General features: G+C 38.3%; 1 protein-coding gene across 1 annotated transcript in view; it reads left to right on the forward strand.

Moving 5' to 3' along the window:
• The window catches only part of LOC136863572 (discoidin domain-containing receptor 2), a 954446-nt gene that overhangs the window by 920684 nt on the left and 8762 nt on the right, over positions 1–25000 (forward strand). The window contains exon 14 of the mRNA XM_068226000.1: positions 14214–14363. Within this exon, the coding sequence (XP_068082101.1) occupies positions 14214–14363 (150 nt within the window). The remainder of the gene's footprint in view (positions 1–14213; positions 14364–25000) is intronic.

Genomic DNA, 25000 nt, shown 5'->3' on the forward strand with positions numbered 1-25000 from the left:
AAAGGGGTTGAATGACTTTAATCGGGATACCGGTACTTATATCTCAGAAACTGAAGATATTACAGACATGAAAATTGGTACTTTTGATCTATTTTAAAAATAAAGAAACACGTATTTTTTAGTTTGGGGGAAATCCAATTAATGGGAGGGTGAAAAGGGGGTGAATTTTTAAAGTGGGTGCATCTATATCTCAAAACTCTTAAAGGTTACAGATGTAAAAATTGGTACTTAGAATCTTCATTAAAAACAAAGAAACACGTATTTTTTGTTTTCGGAAAATCCCAATAGGAGGGGTGAAAAGGGGTGAAAACGTGGTTGAATGACTTTCATGAGGATACTTATATCTCAGAAACTGAAGATATTACAGACCTGAAAATTGGTGTTTAGGATCTCCTTTAAAAATAAAGAAATACATATTTTTTGTTTTTGGAAAATCCAATTAATAGGGGTGTGAAAAGGGGGTGAATTTTTAAAATGAGTCTATCTATATCTCGAAACTTTTAAAGTTTAAGATGTAAAAATTGGCATTTAGAATCTCCTTTAAAAATAAAGGAACACGTATTTTTTTGTTTTCGGAAAATCCCAATTGGAAGGGTGGAAAAGGGTGAAAAAGCGGTTGAATGCCTTTAATGAGGCTACTTATATTTCAGAACCTGAAGATATTACAGACCTGAAAATTGGTATTTGGGATTTACTTTAAAAATGAAGAAACAGGTATTTTTTTGATTTTGGAAAATCCAAATAATGGAGGGTGAAAAGGGGGGTGAATTTTTAAAATGAGTGTGTCTACATCTTAAAACTTTACAAGTTTACAGATGTAAAAAAATGGTATTTAGAATCTTCTTTAAAAATACAAGAACACGTATTTTTTGCTTTCTTTAAATCCCAATAGGAGGGGTGTAAATGGGTGAATAATGGGATGAATGCCTTTAATGAGGATACATATATCTCAGAAACTGAAAATATTACGGAACTGAAAATTTGTATTTGGGAGCTCCTTTAAAAATAAGGAAACACGTGTTTTTTGTTTTTGGAAAATCCAATTAATGGGGGTTAAACAGGAGTGACAAACTGGGGTGAATTTTTTGAAAGACTATATCTACAGAATATCTGAGAAACGTAAAATGTTATAGACGTAAAAAGTGGGTATTTGGAATCTCCTGTAAATGTAAAGAAAGAAAGGTGATTTGTTTTCGGAAACTCCACGTAAGGGGAGATAAAAAGGGGTGAAATTTTAAAAAGCGAATTTCTACAGTATATCTCAAAAACTTAACATGTTACAGAAGTGAAAAATGGTATTTTTATCTCTATTAAAAATAAGGAAACGTGTATTTTCAGCTTTCGGAAATACCACTTGGGTGGAAAGGGGGGGGGGTAAAAGTGACTGAAAATGGTGTTGAATTATTTTAATTAGGCTACTGATATCTCAAAAATGAAGATATTACAGACGTGAAATTAGACATTTGGAATCTGCTTTAAAAGTAAAGAAACACGTATTCTCGGAAAATCCAATGAAGGGGGGTGGGGTGAAAGAATTGAAAAATTAATTGAATTAATTGTATGAGAATACATACATCTAATAGAAACTAAAGTTGTTACGGACGTGAAAATTGGTATTTGAATCTCCTTAAACAAAGAAAAACGCGTTTGGGGGGCGGGAGTGAAAAGGAGTTGAATTCCTTTCATGAAGACACATAAATCAAAAACTGAAGAAGTTAGAGTCGTGATAATTACTATTTAGAATATCCTTTACTATTAAGGAAACAAGTATATTTTGCCGGAAAATTCACTTACGGGGTGGGGGGAGGGGAGTGCGAAAGGAAGTGAAAATAAAGTGAATTATTTTTATGGGGATACTTATATCTCAAAACTTAATGTAACAGATGTGAACATTGGTGTTTGGAATATCTTTTAAACATAAAGAAACACGTCTTCTGTTTTTTTTTGGGGGGGGGGGTGTAAATACACTTAACGGCGGTGGGGTGTAAAAGGAGGTGAGATCAATTGATTTTACTGTTCATAATGTACTTAAGGAGCCTCCGTTGCTCAGGCGGCAGCGCGCCGGCCTCTCGCAGCTGGGTTCCGTGGTTCAAATCCCGGTCACTCCATGTGACATTCGTGCTCGGCAAAACGGAGGCGGGACAGGTTTTTCTCCGGATACTTCGATTTTCTCTCTAATCATTCATTCCAGCAACACTGTCCGATATTTCATTTCATTTGTCATTCAACGATCATTGCCCCAGAGGTGTGCTTCGGCAGCCGGCACAATTCCTATTGTCGCTGCTAGATGGGGCTTTATTCATTCCATTCCTGACCCTGTCGAATGACTGGAAACAGGCTATATAGTTTCGATGTACTTATTCTGATCATAAACCGATCATTTTTAATCTTTCCTGGGCTGGTTTTCAACAGCCATCTTTTCCTTCGGAGAACGTTCTTAGATTACAGTAGATCCTCCTGGCATGTAAATAAAAATTTAAACACATTTGAAATAAACGATAGGAATGAGATGGACCGTCAAATTGTTCACCTCTATAATAAGGTCAACAATGCACGGAAGTATGTCATTGGTATCGCCAGAAATCCCGCACACTTGCCTACGCGCGACGATGGTGCTGGTCACATTGTAACAATGACACTGGCAGTAGATGTAATTTACCGCCAAGTAGCGATCTTGCAGCTTGCTGTGGGGTTCAGAACATCTTTTAATAATAATAATAATAATAATAATAATAATAATAATAATAATAATAATAATAATAATAATAATAATAATAATAATAATAATAATAATAATAATGTTCTGGACCGTTGTCAAATGTGCGGACCCACCTGGAAAATGGTCCTGGACGGGTAATGACTAAGAATGCAGTCCGGCCGCGGGTTCAGTACCGCCAAGGCACCTAAGACGACACCACGCCAGATCTCCTGAAGGATTTGATCCATATTAAAAACGCTTATAGGAAAAGATGGCAAAGATTTAGGGACCCAACTGACGGGGTGGAATATCTGGACCTAGCCCGGGAAGTACGAAATCGATTGCTGGGAAGAAAGATTGAAAAATGTGAGGGAACCTACCGTAATCTATTAGAAAACGAGTCAGAGCGCGAATTTTGGCGGATTCTCGCAGAAAACGAGTCAGATCGCGAATTTCGGCGGATTATATATCAAAAACAATTAGCATTCAATTATAAATTTCAGTATAATACCGTAGCGAAGCACGGGTATCTTGCTAGTTGAGATATAAGTATCCTCATAAAAGGAATTCATCCCCTTTTACATTCCATTTTACAACCCTCGTCCCTTAAGCATTTTCTCTGAAACAAAAAAAAAAATTAAAAATACCAATTTTCATGTCTGTAATATGTGGTAAGTTTTTGATATACTGTAAATATGCTCATTTTATAAATTCAGCCCCTTTAACACTTCAATTTAAGTGGATTTTCGGAAAACAAATTATGCGTGTTCCTTTACTTTTACAGGAGATCGAAATACCAATTTTCACATCTGTAACGTCTTCATTATGGGATATATAAGTATCCTCATAAAAATAATTCAGCACTTTCTTCAGTTCTTTTCACCTACCCCACCCCCTTAAGTGGATTTTATTAAAACAAAAGAATACGTTTTTCTTTATTTTTAAAGAAGATTCTAAATACAAATTTTCATGTCTGTAACACCTTCAGTTCTTGAGATATAAGTACCCTCATAGAAAGATTTCATCTCACTTTTCAGTCCTTTTTACAATCCCCTTAAGTGAATTTTCCAAAAACAAAAATACGTGTTTATTTTTAAAGGAGATTCCAGATACTACATCTGTAATATCTTCAGTTTTTGAGATACCAATGTCCTAATAAGAATAAATCAACCCCTCTTTCAGTCATTATACCCCACCCCTTAAGTGTTTTTTCCGAATACAAAATATATGTGTTACTTTATCATCATCATCATCATCATCATCATCATCATCATCTGTTTACCCTCCAGGTTCGGATTTTCCCTCGGACTTAGCGAGGGATCCCACCTCTACCGCCTCAAGGGCAGTGTCCTGGAGCTTCAGACTCTTGGTCGGGGTTTACAACTGGGGAGTATGACCAGTACCTCGCCCAGGCGGCCTCACCTGCTATGCTGAACAGGGGCCGTGTGGAATGATGGGAAGATTGGAAGGGATAGGCAAGGAAGAGGGAAGGAAGCGGCCGTGGCCTTAAGTTAGGTACCATCCCGGCATTCGCCTGGAGGAGAAGTGGGAAACCACGGAAAACCACTTCCAGGATGGCTGAGGTGGGAATCGAACCCACCTCTACTCAGTTGACCTCCCGAGGCTGAGTGGACCCAGTTCCAGCCCTCATACCACTTTTCAAATTTCGTGGCAGAGCCGGGAATCGAACCCAGGCATCCGGGGGTGGCAGCTAATCACGCTAACCACTACACCACAGAGGCGGACGTTACTTTACTTTAAAAAAAATACCAAATTTCACTTCTGTAATATGTTAAATTTTTGAATTTTTGAGATATACTACATATTGCTCATTTTAAAATTCACACCCCTTTAACACTTCCCCTTAAGTGGACTTTCAGAAAACATTTTATGCATGTTTCTTTACTTTTACAGGAGATTCCAAATACCAGTTTTCACATCTGTATTGTATTACTTTTTGAGATATATCGTATATATACTTTTTAAAAAATTCATACTCTTAGTGACACCTGTTTATCCCCTCTCAAGAAGATTTTCCAAAAACAAAAAGTATGTGTTTATTTTTAAAGATTTCAAATACCAATTTTCAAGACTGTAACATCTTCAGTTTTTGAGATATAAGGTAAGGTAAGGGTTATTCTGCCCGAAGGCAGGTCCGAACCTCCACGGAGGTGTTCCTGAGCTGGAGTTTACGTGCGGTAGGGTGGCCAGTTCCTTTCTGCTCCTCCATTCCCTTACCCCCACCAACAGCGCATGGCAACCCATCCAACTCCTGACCATGCCCAATGTTGCTTAACTTCGGAGATCTCACGAGATCCGGTGTTTCAACACGGCTACGGCCGTTGGCTTGAGATATAAGTATCCTCATAAAAGGTACTCAACACTTTTTCACCTTTTTTCACACCGAAAAAGAGGATTTTCCAAAAACAAAAAATGTGTGTTTCCTTATTTTTAAAAACTATTCCAAATACCAATTTTCACGTCTTTAAACTGTTAAGTTTTTTAGATATAGATACACTCATTTTGAAAGTTCACCCCCCTTTTCACTCCCTTAGTGACGGAATATCCAAAAATTCTCCCTTAGTGAGCACCAACATTGTAATATTCAGACAATATACCACACTACCAAGCACCACAGATACACGCAATAGGGATTACATCCCTCCATATAGGGTTAGCGTCAGGAAGGGCATCCGGCCATAAAACAGGGCCAAATCCACATGTGCAACACAGTTCGCACCCGCGACCCCACAGGTGTGGGAAAAATTGGTAGGAAAAGAATAATAATAATAATGATAATAAGATTATTTCATGCAGAGAGATGTTTATGACGTGACAGTTTCATGGTTAGCTATCCCATTAGTTGTGATGGTTACGTTGAAGATTGCACATGTTACGGGATCATTAATAATCATGTAAGTCCTGGAAACCAGTTGAGATTGTTTTTGTTGTCTTTTGAGTAAAAGTAAAGAATCCATTTTTGCTATATTAAAGTTAATGAATTGGTTTGTGGAAGGTGGTTGAACATTGATTGGTCTGTTATGACAAAGAATTACGAGCATTTATTGTGAATTTATCCTGAAAGTAATAAAAGAGATATTTCTATGTCAGCGGATTAGCTGAGAGACAAGTGATATAAATGAGAGTAAAGAAGGAATTAGTTTATATGCCAGCGGAGAAGCTGAGAGATAAATGACATGAATATTAAAGATATAAGAAATGCGTGAAGCTCCGTGTACGAAAGAATAGGGCAATGATTTGTATACTCAGGAACATGAATGTCATTTGAGGTCTACGATGATATGAATATAGAAAAAATAAAGATAACTGGAGAAATAAGGATGTAAGAAAATTCTCACTACAGTGATAAAAAAGGACCTAGTTAAGAAGGAAGAACCCGTATAACCAATCGTTGAACATTTACTTATGCAACGGTTATATAATGCACCCTGACCCTTACCGCGGAGCTAGGATCATTATTAACGAAAATAATATCAAATTATTTTCATCGGGAAGTTTTGGAAGGAATAGGGTGTAGCAGATATAATTGTATTTGGTTTTATATTAACGTCACCAAGGAGATTTTCTCGCGTCATGTTTGAATTGATAATTATAATTCTTTCTGTTATGAGATGTCATTTGAATTGTTGTATGTGAGGAGACAGCCATGAATAATAGTCTACACATTACGGTCACGATTGGCGCTGATTTTAATGATAATATCCATGGACATTGAAATCAACACGCATCGTAGAAATCTGTAAATTAACTGTTCACTATTTTTGCATCGGAATTAACCATGTGCATGAATCGGCATATACATAAATTCAAAGATATAAACTTCATTGTTTTTTCGTATTGAACTGAGATTACAGAGATAAGTTTTAGTTAGGTTCAACCTTTCCAATACAAATTACAAGTTGTATAAAATGTTATCTACAACATCTATTCAATAGTGATATCAGTTTCGACATATACAAATGTCATCATCAGCCTATATCGCACAAATTGAGCAAGTACATATTAATTAAAATTGCTATGGTGACATATAGGGATACACATATTCATACACTATTTTTCACCAAATAAATACATTGATTAAAAGTTTTAACATGCTTTAACATGCTTTAAGAAACTCCTAAAGATGTTTTCACATTCAAAGTGTAAAAATAAAAAGGTTGAAGGTACAGCTAAGCATGTTAAAACTTTTAATCAATGTATTTATTTGGTGAAAAATAGTGTATGAAGATGTGTATCCCAATATGTCATCACAGCAATTTTAATTAATATATACTTGTTCAATTTGTGTGATTTGTGTGATTTAGGCTGATGATGACATTTGTATATGTATTTGTATATGTCAAAACCGGTACCACTATTGAATAAACATTGTAGATAACATCTTATACAACTTGTAATTTGTTACGAAAAGGTTGAACCTTACTAAAACTTATCTCTGTATACATAAATTAGTGTAGGATACTTGAACAGATATCTCTTTATTTCAGTAGTGTTTTCCTTTTTATTTATTATTTTATTTTAGCATAGGTGGCAACTGACGGTGATTATAAATATAGATAGATTTTCTTGTATTAAGATGGAAGATTTTCCGCTGTGTTTGGTATAATATTAGGTTCACAAGAGCTCGCGTCAATTTAATTTGAAAGCATCTTAGAATCACTTCTTGTTTACGTAATAACGGCAAACATAATTAGAAACGCAACTGAACAGCGCACCCTACAATTGTAAATTTTTTTATGTGTAAATTCAGACAAGGTCAATCCAGAAATTATAAATATGTGTTAGGTACTTTTTGTCCTGTTCAGGTAGTTTGGGTCCCTGTGAGACCGAATAAAGACGAATTACTTACTTACCATATGATTACTAAACTATCCGTGCCATCTCCCTGACTTACTCTACATCAGATATTCAGAAATTCAGTCCACATTTTTGACAAACTTCTTTTTATGCTAGGTCGTGGCTTGTATCTCGCTTCAGTATTAATGGTATTAATGTAAGTAGGTTATTAGTTTTCTAATGGTGTGTGACCTCCGAAGAGGCCTGATGCAGATTTTTCAAATTGACGCCATATAGGCGAGCTGCGCTTCTGTGAAGATGAGGTTCTATGTGTGATGAATTCTAATGTTTATGATGACACACACACCTGGCCCCCGAACCATTGGTATTAACCAATGAAGGTTAAAAACCAGAACGCTGCCAGGAATCGAACCCAGGACCCTCTAGGCCAAAGGCTGGCAGGCTAACCATTTAGTCTTGAAGCCAAACAGTAGATTATTCAAAGAACTCTTTTGTTTGAGTGTGTGTCACCTGCACCACCTCTTACTTAGTGTCAAGGTGAGATGGTGTTATGTACTTTATATACTAGGGAGAAATGAAGTTTTGAAGTAAACTATGATTACTACTTTAATATATTTATTTACCTTTTATACATTCACTTCTCTTTTATTCCTCAGTCTTTAATAAATCAATTGTTTCGAGCTGTCAGTGGTGAGTTGGCGATGAGTGACATAAGTAGAAGAATAAGCTTGAGGGGAGCTTTTAAAAGTGGGAAAGATCACAATATGAAGATAAAGTTGGAATTCAAGAGGAGAGATTGGGACAAATATTCATTTATAGGATGAGGAGTAAAGGACTGGAATAAATTATCAGGGGAAATGTTTGATAATTTTCCAAGTTCTTTGAAAAATATTTAAGAAAAACCTAAAACAATCATAAATAAATGTAAATATGTGTTAAACAATTGATAGGGAATATCCCACCTGGGCAACCACCCCAAATGCAGATCATTGATGATTGATTGAGTAATCTTCAAGATTTATTCCATCTTTTTTTTGATAGGTTTTGCTACTCTCTTACATCTACAATCATTATACAAGTTCTCATATACTGAACAAGATTCACTTCTTGCAGTCAATGCTCTTAATCCAGTCATCATTTTTTGTTTCAAACAATAGTTTTTCCAACACTGCACACACGCACGCACGCACGCACGCACGCACGCACGCACGCACGCACGCACGCACGCACGCACGCACGCACGCACGCACGCACGCACGCACGCACATTTGTTGCAATCATCAGATAGTGGATTAATTTGCTCATCCTGAATCAGTCTCCGTAAACCGTTAAAGAGTAGTTAGTGGGACATAGAGCAAATAACATTATTATTATTGATCCTGAATGACTTCAGCTTCTTCATTGGTATGAGGATTTTCTGCTTTCACGCTCCTTCTTTTCATGGCACTGGTTGCAACTTTATTCCTTTTTTATTATTGAGATTTCTCTCTTTTTTGGATATATTCTCAGGAAAGTTAACTCATTGGCTGATAGCTTTCTTTCTGCCACTTTTTGTACCATCAGTTTTGGAACTGGACTGATTTTATGAAGTAACTTTGTTGGAGTAGAGCCCGCACTTGAAGATGTCTAGGTGGCGTAAAAGGAATAGGATTGCTTGTTTGGGAAGTAATGGTTGAAGGTGGTGCTCAAGATCCTGATGGTAGGGCTGTTGATACAGGGATAAGGGAAGCTGGAGGGCTGGTTATTGATATATTTGATCTATTTCCTCTTATTAACAAATTTGAAATTGCAAACATATGTTTAGGGGCAGCATAAGGGCAAAGAGGGTAGATACCACATGATATGAAACCACCGACATCGTTTCCTACTGACACTGTCCTCTTCCAAGCTATTCCCAGCAATCTGCAAAATTTCAGTCTTTTAATACTGTCCTTCCCTTCCTTGTTGAAAGCAGCCTGAGCTTCAAGTTCGAAGTAGTGTTCCAAAAAGGCAAAAACCTGTCTTGTGGCTACAGGTTGTGAGTAGTATTAGGCTCAGTAAACATAACAATACTATGTCATTACCACTTGCTAACTAAAGCAAAAGCAATTCAACAGTACTGCAATGAGAAGTGCGTCCATTCAGGATCAACACACTCCTGCCATATGACTTTCTTGGAAGAAAATTCTCTTTAAACCATCTGAGGAAAAGCTCACCAGTGATATAGGTAATTTTGGTTTCATAAACACATAAAAACCTTGAGGAAGTCCATTGGTAGCCTCAGCTTTCTTGTTTCTTCGCTTCATAATGAACACTGGTAGCAGATATCTGCTTTCAGCATTGTTACATCCAGCATCCATCACTGTTTCTCCTCTTTATCCAACTGTTAGTGTATTTGCACTGTTGGACCCTTGTTTGGTGTTTACTTTTTCTTTGAATTATTGATGAGCTGAATTCCAGACACTTTCTGGTTTTCCATGTAAGTTATCTTTTGTTAATATTTCCTGAAATGAATCAACGAATGCTTTTACTTCTTCTCTGTTCAATCTTTGGGCCCTGCGGCTGTCTCAAACTCAGTTCAGGCTGCTGTCTTGAAAACTGCTTCAGCCAAATATAACTGACCTCTTGTTTCTCCTTGCTGAACAGATGATCAATGTTTAGTTTTTCAGCAAGTTGGAACTCAATTTGATATACAGTTTTATTATCAGGTTAAAATACCAGTTCTCGCAGTTGCATAATGTGTCAAACTAGATGCTTTTCCTTTTCAGTACCTCATATTTCCTAAGAACCATGGGATATTTCTGAAACATTTCCCAAAATCTTCCTTCTGTGCCCTGTTGTCTCAGAAGCTTTTAAAAGCTGGAAAGACCGGACGAGTTGGCTGTGCGGTTAGGGGCACACAGCTGTGAGCTCACATCTGGAAGATAGTGGGTTCGAACCCAACTGTTGGCACCCCTGAAGATGGTTTTCTGTAGTTTCCCATTTTCACACCAGGCAAATGCTGGGGCAGTACCTTACTTAAGCCCATGGCCGCTTCCTTCCCATTCCCAGGCCTTTCCTGTCTCATCGTCGCCATTAGACCTATCTCTGTTGGTGCGACATAAAGCAAAAAAAAAAAAAAACCAGCAGGAAAGATCGTAATCTATATATACAAAATAGGAGTTTTGTCTGTACATTGCTCAGAATTTAAAAAGGGTGGTATTTCTGTATCGGTCGTCCCCGTAGTAGCAAGGAAATACACTTTTTCATTTTCTGTAATTTCTGGCTGTCTGTATATCTGTATGTACGTATGTACACGCATCACGAGAAAATGGCTAAAGAGAATTTAATGGAAATCGGTATGTAAAGTCGGGAAATAAGTCGCTACAATCTAGGCCATAAATAATCTTATTCATGCTGAGAGAAATGGTAATTTAGGGAAGGGCTAAAATTTAATTCTCAAATATTTATGCTATTAGTGGTCCTATCTTAATGAAAATGGTATGCTAAGTCGGGAAATAAGTCACTACAATCTAGGCTATAAATAATCTTATTCACTCTGAAATAAATGGTGGTTTAGGGGAAGGCTAAAACTTAAATTCTCAAATGTTTATGTTATTAGTGGACCTATCTTAATGAAAATCGGTATGCAAAGTCGGAAAATAAGTCGCTACAATTTAGGCCATAAATAATTTTATTCACTCTGAGTGGAATAGTAGTTTAGAGGAAGGCCTAAAATTTCATTCTCAGATGTTTGTGTTATTAGTGCTCCTATAGACAAATACTACATTACTAAAGTTATATAGTATTAAATTTCCAATCCTTTATGTCTTATACATTTTTACCGTACCAGCTATAACAGAGATATTAATGAATTTGGATTTTTGTTGCTAAGTCCATATCAGCGCCAAATCACAAGAAATTTGGTTAACAGGATTTAATTAAAATCATTATATTAAGTCGGGGAACAAGGAACCACAGTCTATGCTGTAAATAATTTTGTCGAAAGAGTCGAAAGAAAACTAAATATGAAGGCGTAAAATACAGAAAGCTCATAACATTGAACAACAATAATTTTACATTGACCATTGTTTGTTGTGATTTGCTTTGTGTCTTCTGTTGCCAGTCATGTCCGATAGATGGGATTACTGCTGTATACCGAGTATTTTTTAAAATTTGCTCAACGTCGCACCGACACAGATAGGTATTATGGCGACGATGGGATAGGAAAGGGCTAGGAGTGGAAAGGAAGTGGCCCTGGTGTTAATTACAGTACAGCCCCAGCATTTGCCTGGTGTGAAAATGGGAGGCGACGGAAAACCATTTTCAGGGCTGTCGACAGTGGTTTTCGAACCCACTACCTCCCGAATGGAAACTCCCAGCTGCGCTCCCCTAATCGCACGGCCAACTCACCCAGTCGTACTGAGTATAACAGCCTGCCTGAATATTGGTGGGAAGATAGCTGGGGAGATAGATAACTTTCTTCTTAAGCATGCCATTCATCTGGTTCATACATTTTCTGTTACTACTGGTACGTAACAAACTGGTTCATCATAGCATTCGAGCTATTCAGTTCCTACCCTGAGGCACTGATTGAAATGAGCAGTGTGTATATTTAACGGAACAATGGCAGAGGAGTGTTCACAGCTGTCTACAGCCTGGTCATACCAGCACTGGAACTTTGGACTGTTAGATCGGCATCGTAGTACTGTTACATGTGATAAATATCATAAATAAAATATCATAATAAAATAAATATCATAAATATCTTTGTCTAATTGTAACCACTGGTCGGTCAACATAATTTTATAGCAATCTTACCACTTGTTTTTAACAGACTGTTGCTTTGTTCATTTTAATTATAATAGTAGCCTTCTAATGTCAATATTGCAAATACTTTCACCAGTTGTAAACTCCTCACTCATTGCAGTATCTTTAATACCAACATTGTGCAAGTATTTTACTATATGTTAATGTTAATATATGCTAATTTTAATATAATTTTAATATATATATTTAATATATATTAATTTTAGTTCAAGTCTCTCCAAGAATTTTTAAAAATTATTTTTATTTTATTTGTATGTGAATCAGGTGCCTGATTTTATTTCAAAGTTAAGGCAATGATTGATGATGCCTATATACAAGGCGAAACATGTACCATTTTAGTTAACATGTCAATGTAAATCAACAAAGACAAGACTTACTGTGTTGATTATGTGGTCAAATTAATAAATTAACTTATTGTTATAATTCCAATCGTAGTACTGTTCGTTAAAAGTGTGATAATGTGTGGTTTTTCATTTGAGCGAGTATTTTATATGATAACATTGCTTGTAACCCCTACATTCCTACTGATGTTTTTCTAATAGCCTATGTTAACTGTAGTTAGGAAAACCACAGTCTTTCTTAGAATCCCATAGCAAAGCACAGGTATAACAGCTAGTATGAATATAAAGTCGGAATTCAAGAGTACAAAACAGGACAAATATTCATTTATAGGATCAGGGGTAAGGGATTAATATAAATTATCAAGGGAAATGTTACATAAATTTCCAAGTTCTTTGAAGATGTTTAAGAAAAAGATAAACAATTTATAGGGAATCTGCCACCTGAGTGACAGCCCTAAATACAGATGATTGATTGATTGATTGATTGATTGATTGATTGATTGATTGATTGATTGATTGATTGATTGATTGATTGATTGATTGATGTAGTACCAAAAGGCCTCCGTAGTGCTGATGTCTCCAGCATTAATGCATTTAATGGATTCTTCTAGTATATCATCTTCTCACTGAACCATGGGTGGAGTTCCCCATTTCTGATTGTACTTAGCTGTCAACTCTCTAATAAGGAAGAAACATATATATAGATTTATAACACTTTTAAGAAAAATGAATAATAGACTTATAATAGAAATTTGTATTTTATGATTACAATTACATTTAGTGTTGCATTAAGAGTACATACCACAAACTTTGGTTGCTTCCACTTCAAAAACATATCAGATGTAAGGCTTTTCAGGCTTCCACTTCTCCATAATTGGCATAATTTTACACAGAATTTAACAAAATATATATATGCCATATATTTTATTAACGGACTGATTTATAGAATGAAAACATATTTTAGTCATAAATGGAAATATACAAATATACTTTGCCATTTCTCCTGAAATGTAGCCTGCCATCGTACCTGATGTTTGGGAAAAGATGGGGCAGCCGCTGTCCCAGGAACTGTGTTGGCCAACATGGTGTGCAACACTAGCATAGTTCTTGCCAAGCCTAGTCACCTATCTGTGGCAATGCAAAATTAATTTAGCTTCAACAGGCCAGTGAGAGGTCCTTTACATCATGCAAGGTCTAGCAAAACTTTGAAAGTAGACAAGATGTACTTACCAGTAATATACACATTTTTTTTCAGCATGTGACATTCAAAAAATGGCTTTTGTGTTCATGTATACACTGAGCACATGGAAAACACTGGTTGTCCATTCTAACGGGTGAATATCATACTAGCTTACCCCTCACCGTCTCTTCTGGTGCCCCTTCTCCCCTATCCCTCCCTTTTTCATTGGCTATACATCAATCTATCTTTCTTAATATTTTATTTAATTACTGGTTCCATGTTTCCTTCTAATTTGCCAACAAATTTCCTGTAAGAACATACTGAACATTCAGTTTTAAACACACGTGGAAGTTAAATATAATGTGATAGATATTTTGTCTTTTTGCAGGATCGGTACACTTGCTCAAGCAGTGCTTGGTCGTATGCTGTGACTTTATGGGAAATCCTCAGCCTTGCAAGAGAGAAACCATTCCAGCATCTGAGCAATGAACAAGTGATTCAAAATGCTGAACATATGTATTATGGAGGTGAACTTCAGGTAAATAATAACATTATCATATTAAAGTAGGTCTGGAAAAAAAAGAAAAGAAAAAAAAAGTTACTTTTAGGAGCCTTCACAGATATTTGCTTTCTTACAGAAGAATCAATTAATCATTGTACACTTGAATAGAATGCAAAATTTGTATGGAAAATATAAGATTTGCAGAGAAACACAAGTAAACAGAATTATTGGCACCTCTGACACCAGGAAGAACTATTTAGTCACATTATGACATTCAAAGACATATTCTTGAATAGTAGGTAATTTTAGACTCCTCATGAGTATACCCACCAAAGTGCAGTCCATTGGCTGAATGGTTAGGGTACTTGTCTTAGTCTCAGAGGGCTCCAGATGTGAATATCAGCCAGGTAGGAATTTTAATTGCTTGTGGTTAATTTCTCTGACATGTGGGCTGTTTTTTTGTGTTCATCTTAACACACACTTCTTCATCCACACACAACACAACACAACACACTACCACCACCACCACCACCACCACCACCACGAGTAGGGCAATTGGGAATTAAAAGTGTGGGAAGGGGTGTGTTATATAATTGTGTAGACAACAGAGAACAGAGAGTGCTGGGGTGTCTGGGGAATATAGCAGGGAGTAGAAAACAAAACAAAACTGAAAAAAATAGCTAAAAATGGTTTCTTATGCTCCCTGAGAGAATTTTGAGAGAGAACTAAAGTGTTTATTAACATAACTGTGGTAATTAATAGTTTAAGATTTTGATTCAGTACTAGATACAATAAAACGTTCACCAAAAGAACAATTACACATGTATTACATTTTATAGAATTAAGGAGTGATTGTACAATTAAAAAAAGTCCATTTAGTATTTGACCACACCCTAATAAAAATAACAGACACTGGATAGAACTAACCAGACACACTGACTGAGTAAGACTGCCAGACTGACGAATGCACGCACCAAGCGAGTGAATTATACCACATTTTCCATGACCTTGGCAAAAAACATGCCCCTGTTTCCTTCCTCACAGCACATGCTAGAAGTATGATTGCTATCTGATGGTACAGACTGCGTGAAGCCCCAAGCTTGTAGGGGAAAGCAGCGGAAGGAAGATAGTGGAAGGGGTAACTACTCCTGAAATACTGGGAGCAAAATGAAGCCTTGTCACCTTAACATAGTCACCAGGAGCCAATGTGAACACTTTGGCAGCAACTAGTGAAGTGAACGTTCCTGCCCTCTAAGGCATGCTGCAGCACATGAATTTGTCCGCATACAAAATTCATTTAGGGTGCAACTAAGGTTTTGTCACATAAGATACTAATTGCGCCTCTACAGACTGCTGTATGGGTCTACAATACTTGCTTTAGTGCTGTGTGAACCTGTTAGCTGCATCAAATGACATTTTGTGCATATTTCCACTAATTAATTTTCTTTTAATATTTAAAGAAATTAAAGGACAGATTTTGTATAATTTTATTTATAATTCCTAGTTTCTAAGTGGCTAAAGAGGAATAAAACATAATTTTTCTCCATAAAGTGGGGGAAGGGGTCAAGTGCTCCCATCACCCCTCTCGAATTGTCGCCACTAGCCACCACCACTGTGGAAACATGCAACAGTGAATACATCCCTCCACACAGGGTTGGCATTAGGAAGGATGTAAGGCTGTATAACTGAACTAAATAGACATGAAATGCTGACCCCAATACATTGGGAAAAAGGCCAGGAAGAAGATGATTATACTAACTGAACAGAATAATATTCATGTTTCCCACCTCTTATTTATATATTTTACTAGATGGAAGAAATTGTGGCATTTGAAAATTTTCCTTGAAGTATTGTGTTCATGTTATATTTTTTAAACTGGGTTATGTTAAGGATCACTCTAAAATAAACTATGTAGGAATTTCAATTTTTACATGTTAACCTTTAAAAAAATGTTTATATACACAGATAGTTTTGTAAGTCATGACAGCTATTCTTTATTTTCTGAAAATATGCCATCAACAAGTTTGCAATGTCAGTCCTTTTGTAATGCAAGCAACTGAAGTTCAGTAGGGCTCAAATATCAAGATTGTCAAGCTATGCTGCTGCGGAGTCATGGAGAGCTTTGTGAAGCATTTCTAGAAATCGATAGTGTTTGATTCATCAAACGTTTAATAAATGGTAAGGATAATTTAAGTGTGTTCTTTAGATTTATCTTATTGCTAAGTTAGCTGCAGTCCTACACCGTAAGGGAAATTCATGAGCCGCCACTGGTCTCTACCCATTTTGCCATGGCATAGTAGTTTTGAGTATGATTGCTAGTATATTGGTATTATAAATTCACTCATTCAGGACCAATATTTCAGATTCGAATGAAGTCATCGCACACAAAATACAATGTTTACACCAGTACCTATGTTCTGATTGGCTGGTTCTCATACTTAATGTAAAATTAACCGCAAGAGTGTGGAGTTTGCAATTGCTTAATTTTACGGACTTGCAGTTAAGTTTACGTTATTGGACATTATAAATTTTCCAGCTAATTAATTCCTGGTTGCCAGCGTTTTGCCCCCGTTTGCCAAGTTGGGCTCATCAGTTGGTACTTAGCACACCTACCAAGACGCATGGCTAGTGCACACCGTGGAGGCCACTGCATAGGCTACTTGGAGCCACCGGCAGTGTCAATTCACTATGAGAGACTTTGTCTCATTACCAAAAATTGATGCCTGCTTGGCCATCAGATGATATACCGGTAGATGTTGATGCATGCTACCTGATGCTCTATAGGCTTAGGCTCATCCCTGCTGAGGTACATTGCGCCGTGCTGTCCGCTAGGGAGTTGCTGTAGGAAAGCAAACACCCCCTGAGTTTGACTCGAAGCCAGCAGTGTTTAGTGGTCTGTTACGAAGCATTAGTACAGTGAACAACCAAAGATGGTTGATTTTAACATGTTTTCAAATATATGTTAGAAAAGACGACAAATGAAGTGCAAAATTATTGGGAGTTGTGCAACCCTGCAGCAATACCATGCACTGCCTCTGAGTTTAGTATAGTCCAATATGTAGGTATTGGTCCAAGTCAAAGAGGCATAAGTAATTACAGGGTGAATGAATGATTTGTATATGTTCAGGATTTGTTGGGATTTTAATCCCCAGGAATGACCTGTAAGGGAACAGAGAGTACAGAATCGATTTAAGGCTTTGCGATGAATTGAGAAGAGGAAGAGTTCCCATTTGAGGTTATTTTAAAATTTTATTCCTAAGTAGGTTAGTTGGTTAGACTTTATAAGTTGGACACCAGATATGGGATTTAGCACAGAATACAATAAATCAAGTTTTACTGGACTTGACAGATAAATGCCAGGAATTAAGCCAATTTTCAAATGTATTGAGGAATTTTTGGAGCTTAAATTGAAGGGAAGCATGGGTGTGGCCAAGAGCTAAAACGGCAAGGTCATCGGCATATTGGTATAAGCGTAAGGGAGCTGATGGATGTGGGATATCGCACATAAACAGGGAGTAGAGGAGCAGGGAAAGTGGTGAACCATGATCAAGTCCGGAGGTGGTGGGGAAAATGATGGAGTGGGTTCTATGAATGACCGTGTGAGCCCAGCAGGAGTTAAGATAGTAGGCATAGATATCAAGGATATCAAGATAGTTGTAAAGAAAATGTTGGATGGTGGTAGGAAGTGGTAAATGACTGAGTTTATAGAAAAAGCCTGGATGCCACTTGCTAACAAAAACCTTGTCGACATCCAGACAGATTAAAGTAGCAGGTTTATGGGTTTTAAGGTAGGTAGTGAGAGAGGAGGTGATATGAAAGAGGTGGTCCTGGGTAGAGAAGTGAGACCTAAAACCAGCTTGGTAAGAAGGAATGAGATTTAAGGAATGTAAATATTGAGATATTCTTTGAATAGGAATGCCTTCAAATATTTAGAAAGGACTACAAGAAGGGATATAGGGCGGTAGGAGTGGATATGTGACAGGTCTTTATTAGGTTGAAGGAAAAGCAGGATAGTAGCTTTACCCCAGTGTTTAGGATAAACACCGGTGTGATGCATGGTGGTGTATATACTGGAGAGAAAGTGGATAAGGATCATGGGAGCTTTTCGAATGTGACGATATGTAATGCGATCACTAGCGGGAGCTGTGTTACAGCGAGGGACTCTTGAGGAGTGATGGGGGCATTGAGGGGATGATTAAAATCTATAGTAGGGAAATGAAGAAAGGATCCGTTGTAAGTGAGGGAGATTAGGATGGTAGTATTGGTATACGGTGGGTTCATCCAGGTGATCATGGAGAGGGTTGGTAGAAGGGAAAAAAATAGTGGTATAATGGATGGCAAATGCATCAGCTTTATCTTTATCGGCCAGGGGAGGGGTGGATGAAGTGCGGATTGGATAAGTGCGAAGGGGGTTCCAAGTTTGCATTATGCAGAGAAAAGTGGTCCAGAATGTTTGAGAGTCATTCAAATTGGATAGTTCAGTACAGGCAGTCGTCCATTGTTTATGTTTAATAGCTTTAATATAAGATTGGGAATGTCGTAGCATTGCTCAGTGTTGTCATATGGTAGCAGGGTCGTGAGTTCGAATGTAGGAATGGTAGAGATCATGGGAATGTTTAAGTAGGGCAGTAGGGTGGTAGAGTGGTATGAATGTCGGGGTATATGTAGAAGGTCAGCTTTGATAAGAGCTTGTTCTACTCTTTCGACTGGGGAAAGGAGATTAGGTAAGGAAGTAGGAAGTGGACAGTCGGTAAATAGATCAGGTATTGTTTGTTGGTAACTATCCAGTTCGTTTATGAATGGCGTCTAGTAGGAGGGGGTCGAGAGGTAGTGGAGCAGTGTTGATAGGATATATTAGGTAGGGTTATAAGTGCTGGAGTGTGGTCAGAGCCAAGTGCAATGGATTTGGTGATGATAGGAAAGAGGGAGAGAGAGAGAGAGAGAGAGAGAGAGAGACAGAGAAGGGGAAAGGATAAGGGCATCAGGGATAGTATTAGAAATTGGACATGTGGGTAAAGGAAAAGGGATTTGTACGCCCTGAAGCTGAGAAACTGGATCTTGAAATTTGACTTGTTGTGCTATGGGATAAGAATGAATATTAGTGTCAGAAATAAAAACATAATTTTGAAAAGTAGTATCAATATATTTAATAACGTCAAGGGAGGGGGGGGAAGGCAAATAGTAAAGAATACAAGTGATGAATTATCAGGTAAAAATAATTGTATTATTAGATATTCTGAGAGAAATAATTAGGAAAATTATAGAAATGTTGTTTTGTGGAAAAAAAATCTTGACTCCAATAGCCACGCCGCTGTGGGCTTCTCGAAGTTTATCAGCATGATAAAAGTTGTAATGTGAGAAACGTGGTTGAGTTTAGGGGTTAAAAATGTTTCATTTAAAATGAAATCTTCAGGGTTGTACAGGGAGAGGGAGGTGTCCAATGGAGCGCAGTTGGTATAAACAGACATAATGTTGGAAAAATATGCCTTGATTACTATAGTAGCTGATCGAGGGAACTGCATTTAGGGGAAGAAATGCAAATTGCATTTTATTCCCCAAATAGGCTACATTGAGATGAGTATTAAAGACCAATCATGCAGCCAATTGGATCTGGATTAGGCAGCCAATTGGATCTGGGTTAGGATGTGGGGTCGACTGAAGGGAAGGATGTTCTGAAGCATGGTCGCTACAAAGCGGATGATGTTTTCAGAACTGGGGGGGGGGGGCAGGAGAGTGGAGGAAGCTGGGGTGGGTAGGTCTTGAGATATAATGGGTAGATTCAGGTTGGGAAGGATTGGTGGTCCGTTTGGCCTTGCATTTGTGGGAAAAAGCAGGGGGTGGGGGGAGGGAACAATTTATACACTTGAGTGTAGCCCATTTGGGCATATCCCGCATACCTGTTGCTGAATGCACGGTGTGCTGGGCGGGTTGTGTAGTGCTGGCACCTGTCACAATGGATCCTCTGTGGCGGCACCGAGTGGGAGGGCTCCACCCAGTGGCGACATCCATATATGACAACATCTCGAAGTAGTACGTCCAGGTTGGTGACATCCTTGGATGGGATCTGGATAAGGAACGTGGGGCCTCTCTCGTTGTCAATTGGAATGATTTTGAAGATTTGGTGGCCCTCTAGCTGGAGTTGAGTGGCCAGTTCATCATACGTCTAATCGCGATCCACGCCGTAGGTGGCCATGGACATTATAGGAGATGGTCGAGATTGCTGTTAAGTGATATTTGTGGTACAGGTATGAGGCCCAAACTCTTCCACCCCAACAGCTGTCACTAGGTGGTTGTAGAACGGCTTAGAGATTTTAATAAATAACAGTCTCTAGTACTCTGGATCTCGATATGGTAGTCCATGTAGTTGGGTGTGAACCTGGTTACAGTTTGGTAAATTGTCCTGGTATTTGCTTTTGCTGTATGTACAGTATGTACATTAATTTAACCACATAGCAAGGTGCAGCTGGTAGCAATGAGGGGTGTACTATGCTGCGCCGCCAGATGTGTAGTGCCAGTGATGGATTTTTAGCAAACTCAGCGAAAGTCCTTACATTAGTGGGCATGTAAGCTGTAGCATTTGTGGGCAGTGGTGGTGAATATGATGGCAAATTAAATGGTGTCACAATATTCCGTCCCGAGAGGTCCAAGAGTGGCTCAATGCCTGGCACCGGGGAACCCATGGAACATTCCAGAATGGAGGGAGGAGAAGTATATGTTGAGCCAGAGATGAGCGAGGCTGCATCCCCACATACTTTCTTCTGTTCACCATCGGGTGTCAGGGATTCCACTTGATGAATTCTACAGGCTTGCTTCTGTTGTTCAGTTTCCATGGTCAGACTAGATTTTTCCAGATACCTTGCAGGAAGACGAGGAGGCGACTGACTCAGGATGAATGGAGAAGTTCTTCATGACACTGGAGTTTTCTAGAAGCTTCCACATAGTTGTAGACAGAAAAGCGTAATGGTGTCCGTAAGTTTCCAATGACATATATATATTAGGTGACCTTGGAGGCCACTGTGTAGGCTACTTGCAGCCACCGGCAGTGCCAATGCACTATGAGAGACTGTCTCATTTACAATAATTGATGCCTGCCTGGCCATCAGATGATATAAATGTTGATTCCCATAGCAAACATGAAATATTTGTCCTTAATGAGTAAATTTATAATACCAGTGTAGCTGGTCCGTTAATTAATTAATTTCATGTGGCTATTTCTAGCCGAGTGCAGCCCTTGCAAGGCAGACCCTCCGATGAGGGTGGGTGGCATCTGCCTGTGTAGGTAACTGTGTGTCAGTGTGCTGGAGGATAGTGTTGTGTGTGGTGTGTGAGTTGCAGGGATGTTGGGGACAGCACAAACATCCAGCCCCTGGGCCATTGGAATTAACCAATGAAGGTTAAAATCCCCGACCCGGCCGGGAATCGAACCCGGGACCCTCTAAACCGAAGGCCAGTACGCTGACCATTCAGCCAACGAGTAGCTGGTCCGTTATTGGTCTTGGTAGGTATTTACCAATTGATGAGCTCAAATTAACACACTGTGGTGGAATGCTGGCAACCAGGAATGAGATAGCTGGAAAATTTATAATGTCCAATAACAGACTAACTATATTGGTATTGTAAATTTACCCATTAGGAACAAATATTTCAGATTCTCTATGGGATTCAATATTTATATAATCTGATGGCCAGACAGGCATCAATTTTTGTAAATGAGACAGTCTCTCATAGTGCATTGGCACTACCGGTATCTCCAAGTAGCCTACACAGTGACCTTCACGGTATGTGCCAGCTGTGCATTTTAGTAGGTGTACTATTTACCAACTGATCAGCCCTAAATAGCACACTGGAGCGAAAAGCTGGCAACCAGGAATGAGTTAGCCAAAAAATTTATAATGTCTCATAACGGACTAACTGTATTGGTATTACACACTGCTTACTCGAGCTGCTAATCTCCTTACTCCTAAACCTTCCCAGCCCAAAGTTTGAAAGCTATGATAATTTCATAAGTGAGATCACTTGCTCTGCATTCATTCCTTCTCATGGCTGTGTTGTAGTCCATGTGAATATGCAATAGTTGGAACATGCAATAGTTGGAATATGCTATATTTGGAAATCATTCAGAAAAAGCGTGCTGCTTTCCTTTGGATCTTTTTGGGTTCTCATATCAAGTAATCTTGGTGTGGGTCCAATATATTAGAACCAGAGACTTATTCACCATCTCCTGTATGTCCTTACTACACTGCTGTGCAAAACATAAGGACGAAAGTAACTTTTGTATGTACTTTTGGCAAGTAACATAGCTGGATGAAACTTGAACCATACATAGGAAGAATTGCTACAGTATGGTATGGAAGGCAACTGAAAGGAATATGCAATGAGACAAACAGAAATGACACTTTAATACAGAGGCAATTAATTACACATAAGTCATTGCAAATCATGATGTTCCCCTGGATGTCACAAAAGAAGGGACATAGTTCATAAAATGGTGTGTAATCACCATAGACAGCGATGCATGCCCTGCAACATGTTACCATGCTGGTCACAAGATTGGTAAGGAGTTCTTGTGGTAGGGCGTTCCATTCCCCTACCAGCGTGGGTTAACAACCGCTGGATGGTCGTTAGTGCATGTGGACGTGCTGCTATATGTGTACCCAACATGTCCCACACATACTCGATGGGATTGAAGTAGGGGGAAATGTTCAGCCCAGTCCATTCGCAGAATATCCTCTCATTTCCAGAGCTCCTCCACCTGCGCTGTTTGATGCAGTCATGCATTGTCTTTCATAAAATGAAGTCAGAGCTGAATATACCCCTGAAAACATGCACATAGGGAAGGAGTACATTGTCATAATAACATTGACCGGCGAGGGTAGGGCCTACCCCATTCAAAGATTTGGAGTTCGGTACATTCATGCAACATAATGCTTTCCCACACCATAACACTTGGACCACCAAAAGGATCATGTTCGACAATGTTCCTGGTTGCATGAGGTTTTTCCACCTCTTGCTAGATGAGGATACATCTTAAATCACTACTAAGACTGAATCTGCTTTCATCTGAGAAGAGCATGCGACCCTATTCCTTGTCGGTCCAGACCTGATGCTCTTGGCACCATCACAAACAGTGCCATCGATGTGCGGGTGTCAACAGAACACAACGTAATGGTGGTCGGACAAACAGACCACCCCCATGCAGTTGCTGCACCACTGTGGAGCGTGAGATTTAGTGCCTTGCAGCCCTGTTAAATGTGGTTGCAATTACGCTCCCTGTTTGATGTGAGTATCTTCTTGATTGTTGCACAGTGTAGCGGTCATCTGCTACTGTAGGTGACCATGGTTGACCCCTTCCTCCCCTTCAAGCAGCAGTGCCTGTGGTTCGGAATGCTCTCCATGCATGGAAACAACGCTGTGAGCAATATCAAACTCTTGGGCTACACTTGCACACTTTGTCCTTCTTCCAGTTTCCCAATGATTCTTCCCCATTTGAAGCCATCCAAATGTTGTCCCTGTGTCATGTTGTAATGAATATCATCACCACAGTGTACTGTAACAGCTTGCAGATTGACTCACACTGTCTTTCCCATTCCTTCAACTGTCTCGTTTTGTGGGGCCAGATCCATTTGGCGCTATAGTTGCGCTGAGCTCATGCCAGGTTTCTATGCATGTATGGGAGACCTCTGGCAACATGTTACCACAGTTTCATTCATTTCCACCGAGTATTTGATTTGTAATGTTGCTTTATCCATCTTGTCCTTAAGTTTCGCACAGCAGTCTACAACCCATAAATATCCTCATAACCATATGAAGAAAATAATGTTTAACTTGGTGTCTCATTAACAACTGAAGGTCCTTAGAAATGCCAGAGTACTGCAGTTTTACCCTGAAAATTATCCTTTAATTCATAGGCATGGATATCTTTCATTTAGTGAGTACCTAACCAACTGACTTGAACTACTATTCACATTCAGCTTTGATGTCAGTAATAAACTCAATCTACCATTGATTTTTTATTATTTCATTTCAATATAGGCACCTGAGCCAAGGCTCTTCTTGGTGCAATACAAATAAATTACAATGGCAGCTATATTCACAATGTAATTACAAAATAAAATACAGTAAGTACCGGTATATAATTTAACATGATGTAATAGATAAGATAGGACAAAGCTTCCTAACCAAAATTACCATACTACTTCAAGTATTTAGTTACATTACTCTTGAAGATAGATAAAGTTGGTAATATTTTTATACTTTTTGGAAGCGAGTCATACATAGTTATAGAAAAATGCCAAAGAGAATTTTGACCATAACTAGTGGAATGAATCTGATTGTAGTGAATATTATGAATAATTCTTGTTTCATAATTATGAATCTGTGAATTAGTAATTACTGATATGTTTGAGCGGACCAATTTGTTTTGAATTTTATAGATCATAATTATAGAAGCCTTTATGCGGAGGTTTGGAAGTGATAATATATTACAATGTTTATACAGATCTTTAGTCGGTGTCAGAATGGGCAGTTTGAAAATTATTTTTAGTGCTCTCTTCCTAAGGACCTCTACCTTTTCAAATAATTCTTTATTACAGCATGCCCAGACATGTATCATATAAGAGATGTGGCTTTCAATAAGAGCATAGTAAATACCCTTCAACAACCCACGAGAGAAC

This window comes from Anabrus simplex, chromosome 2 (assembly GCF_040414725.1).
Source record: "Anabrus simplex isolate iqAnaSimp1 chromosome 2, ASM4041472v1, whole genome shotgun sequence".
Lineage (NCBI taxonomy): Eukaryota > Metazoa > Arthropoda > Insecta > Orthoptera > Tettigoniidae > Anabrus > Anabrus simplex.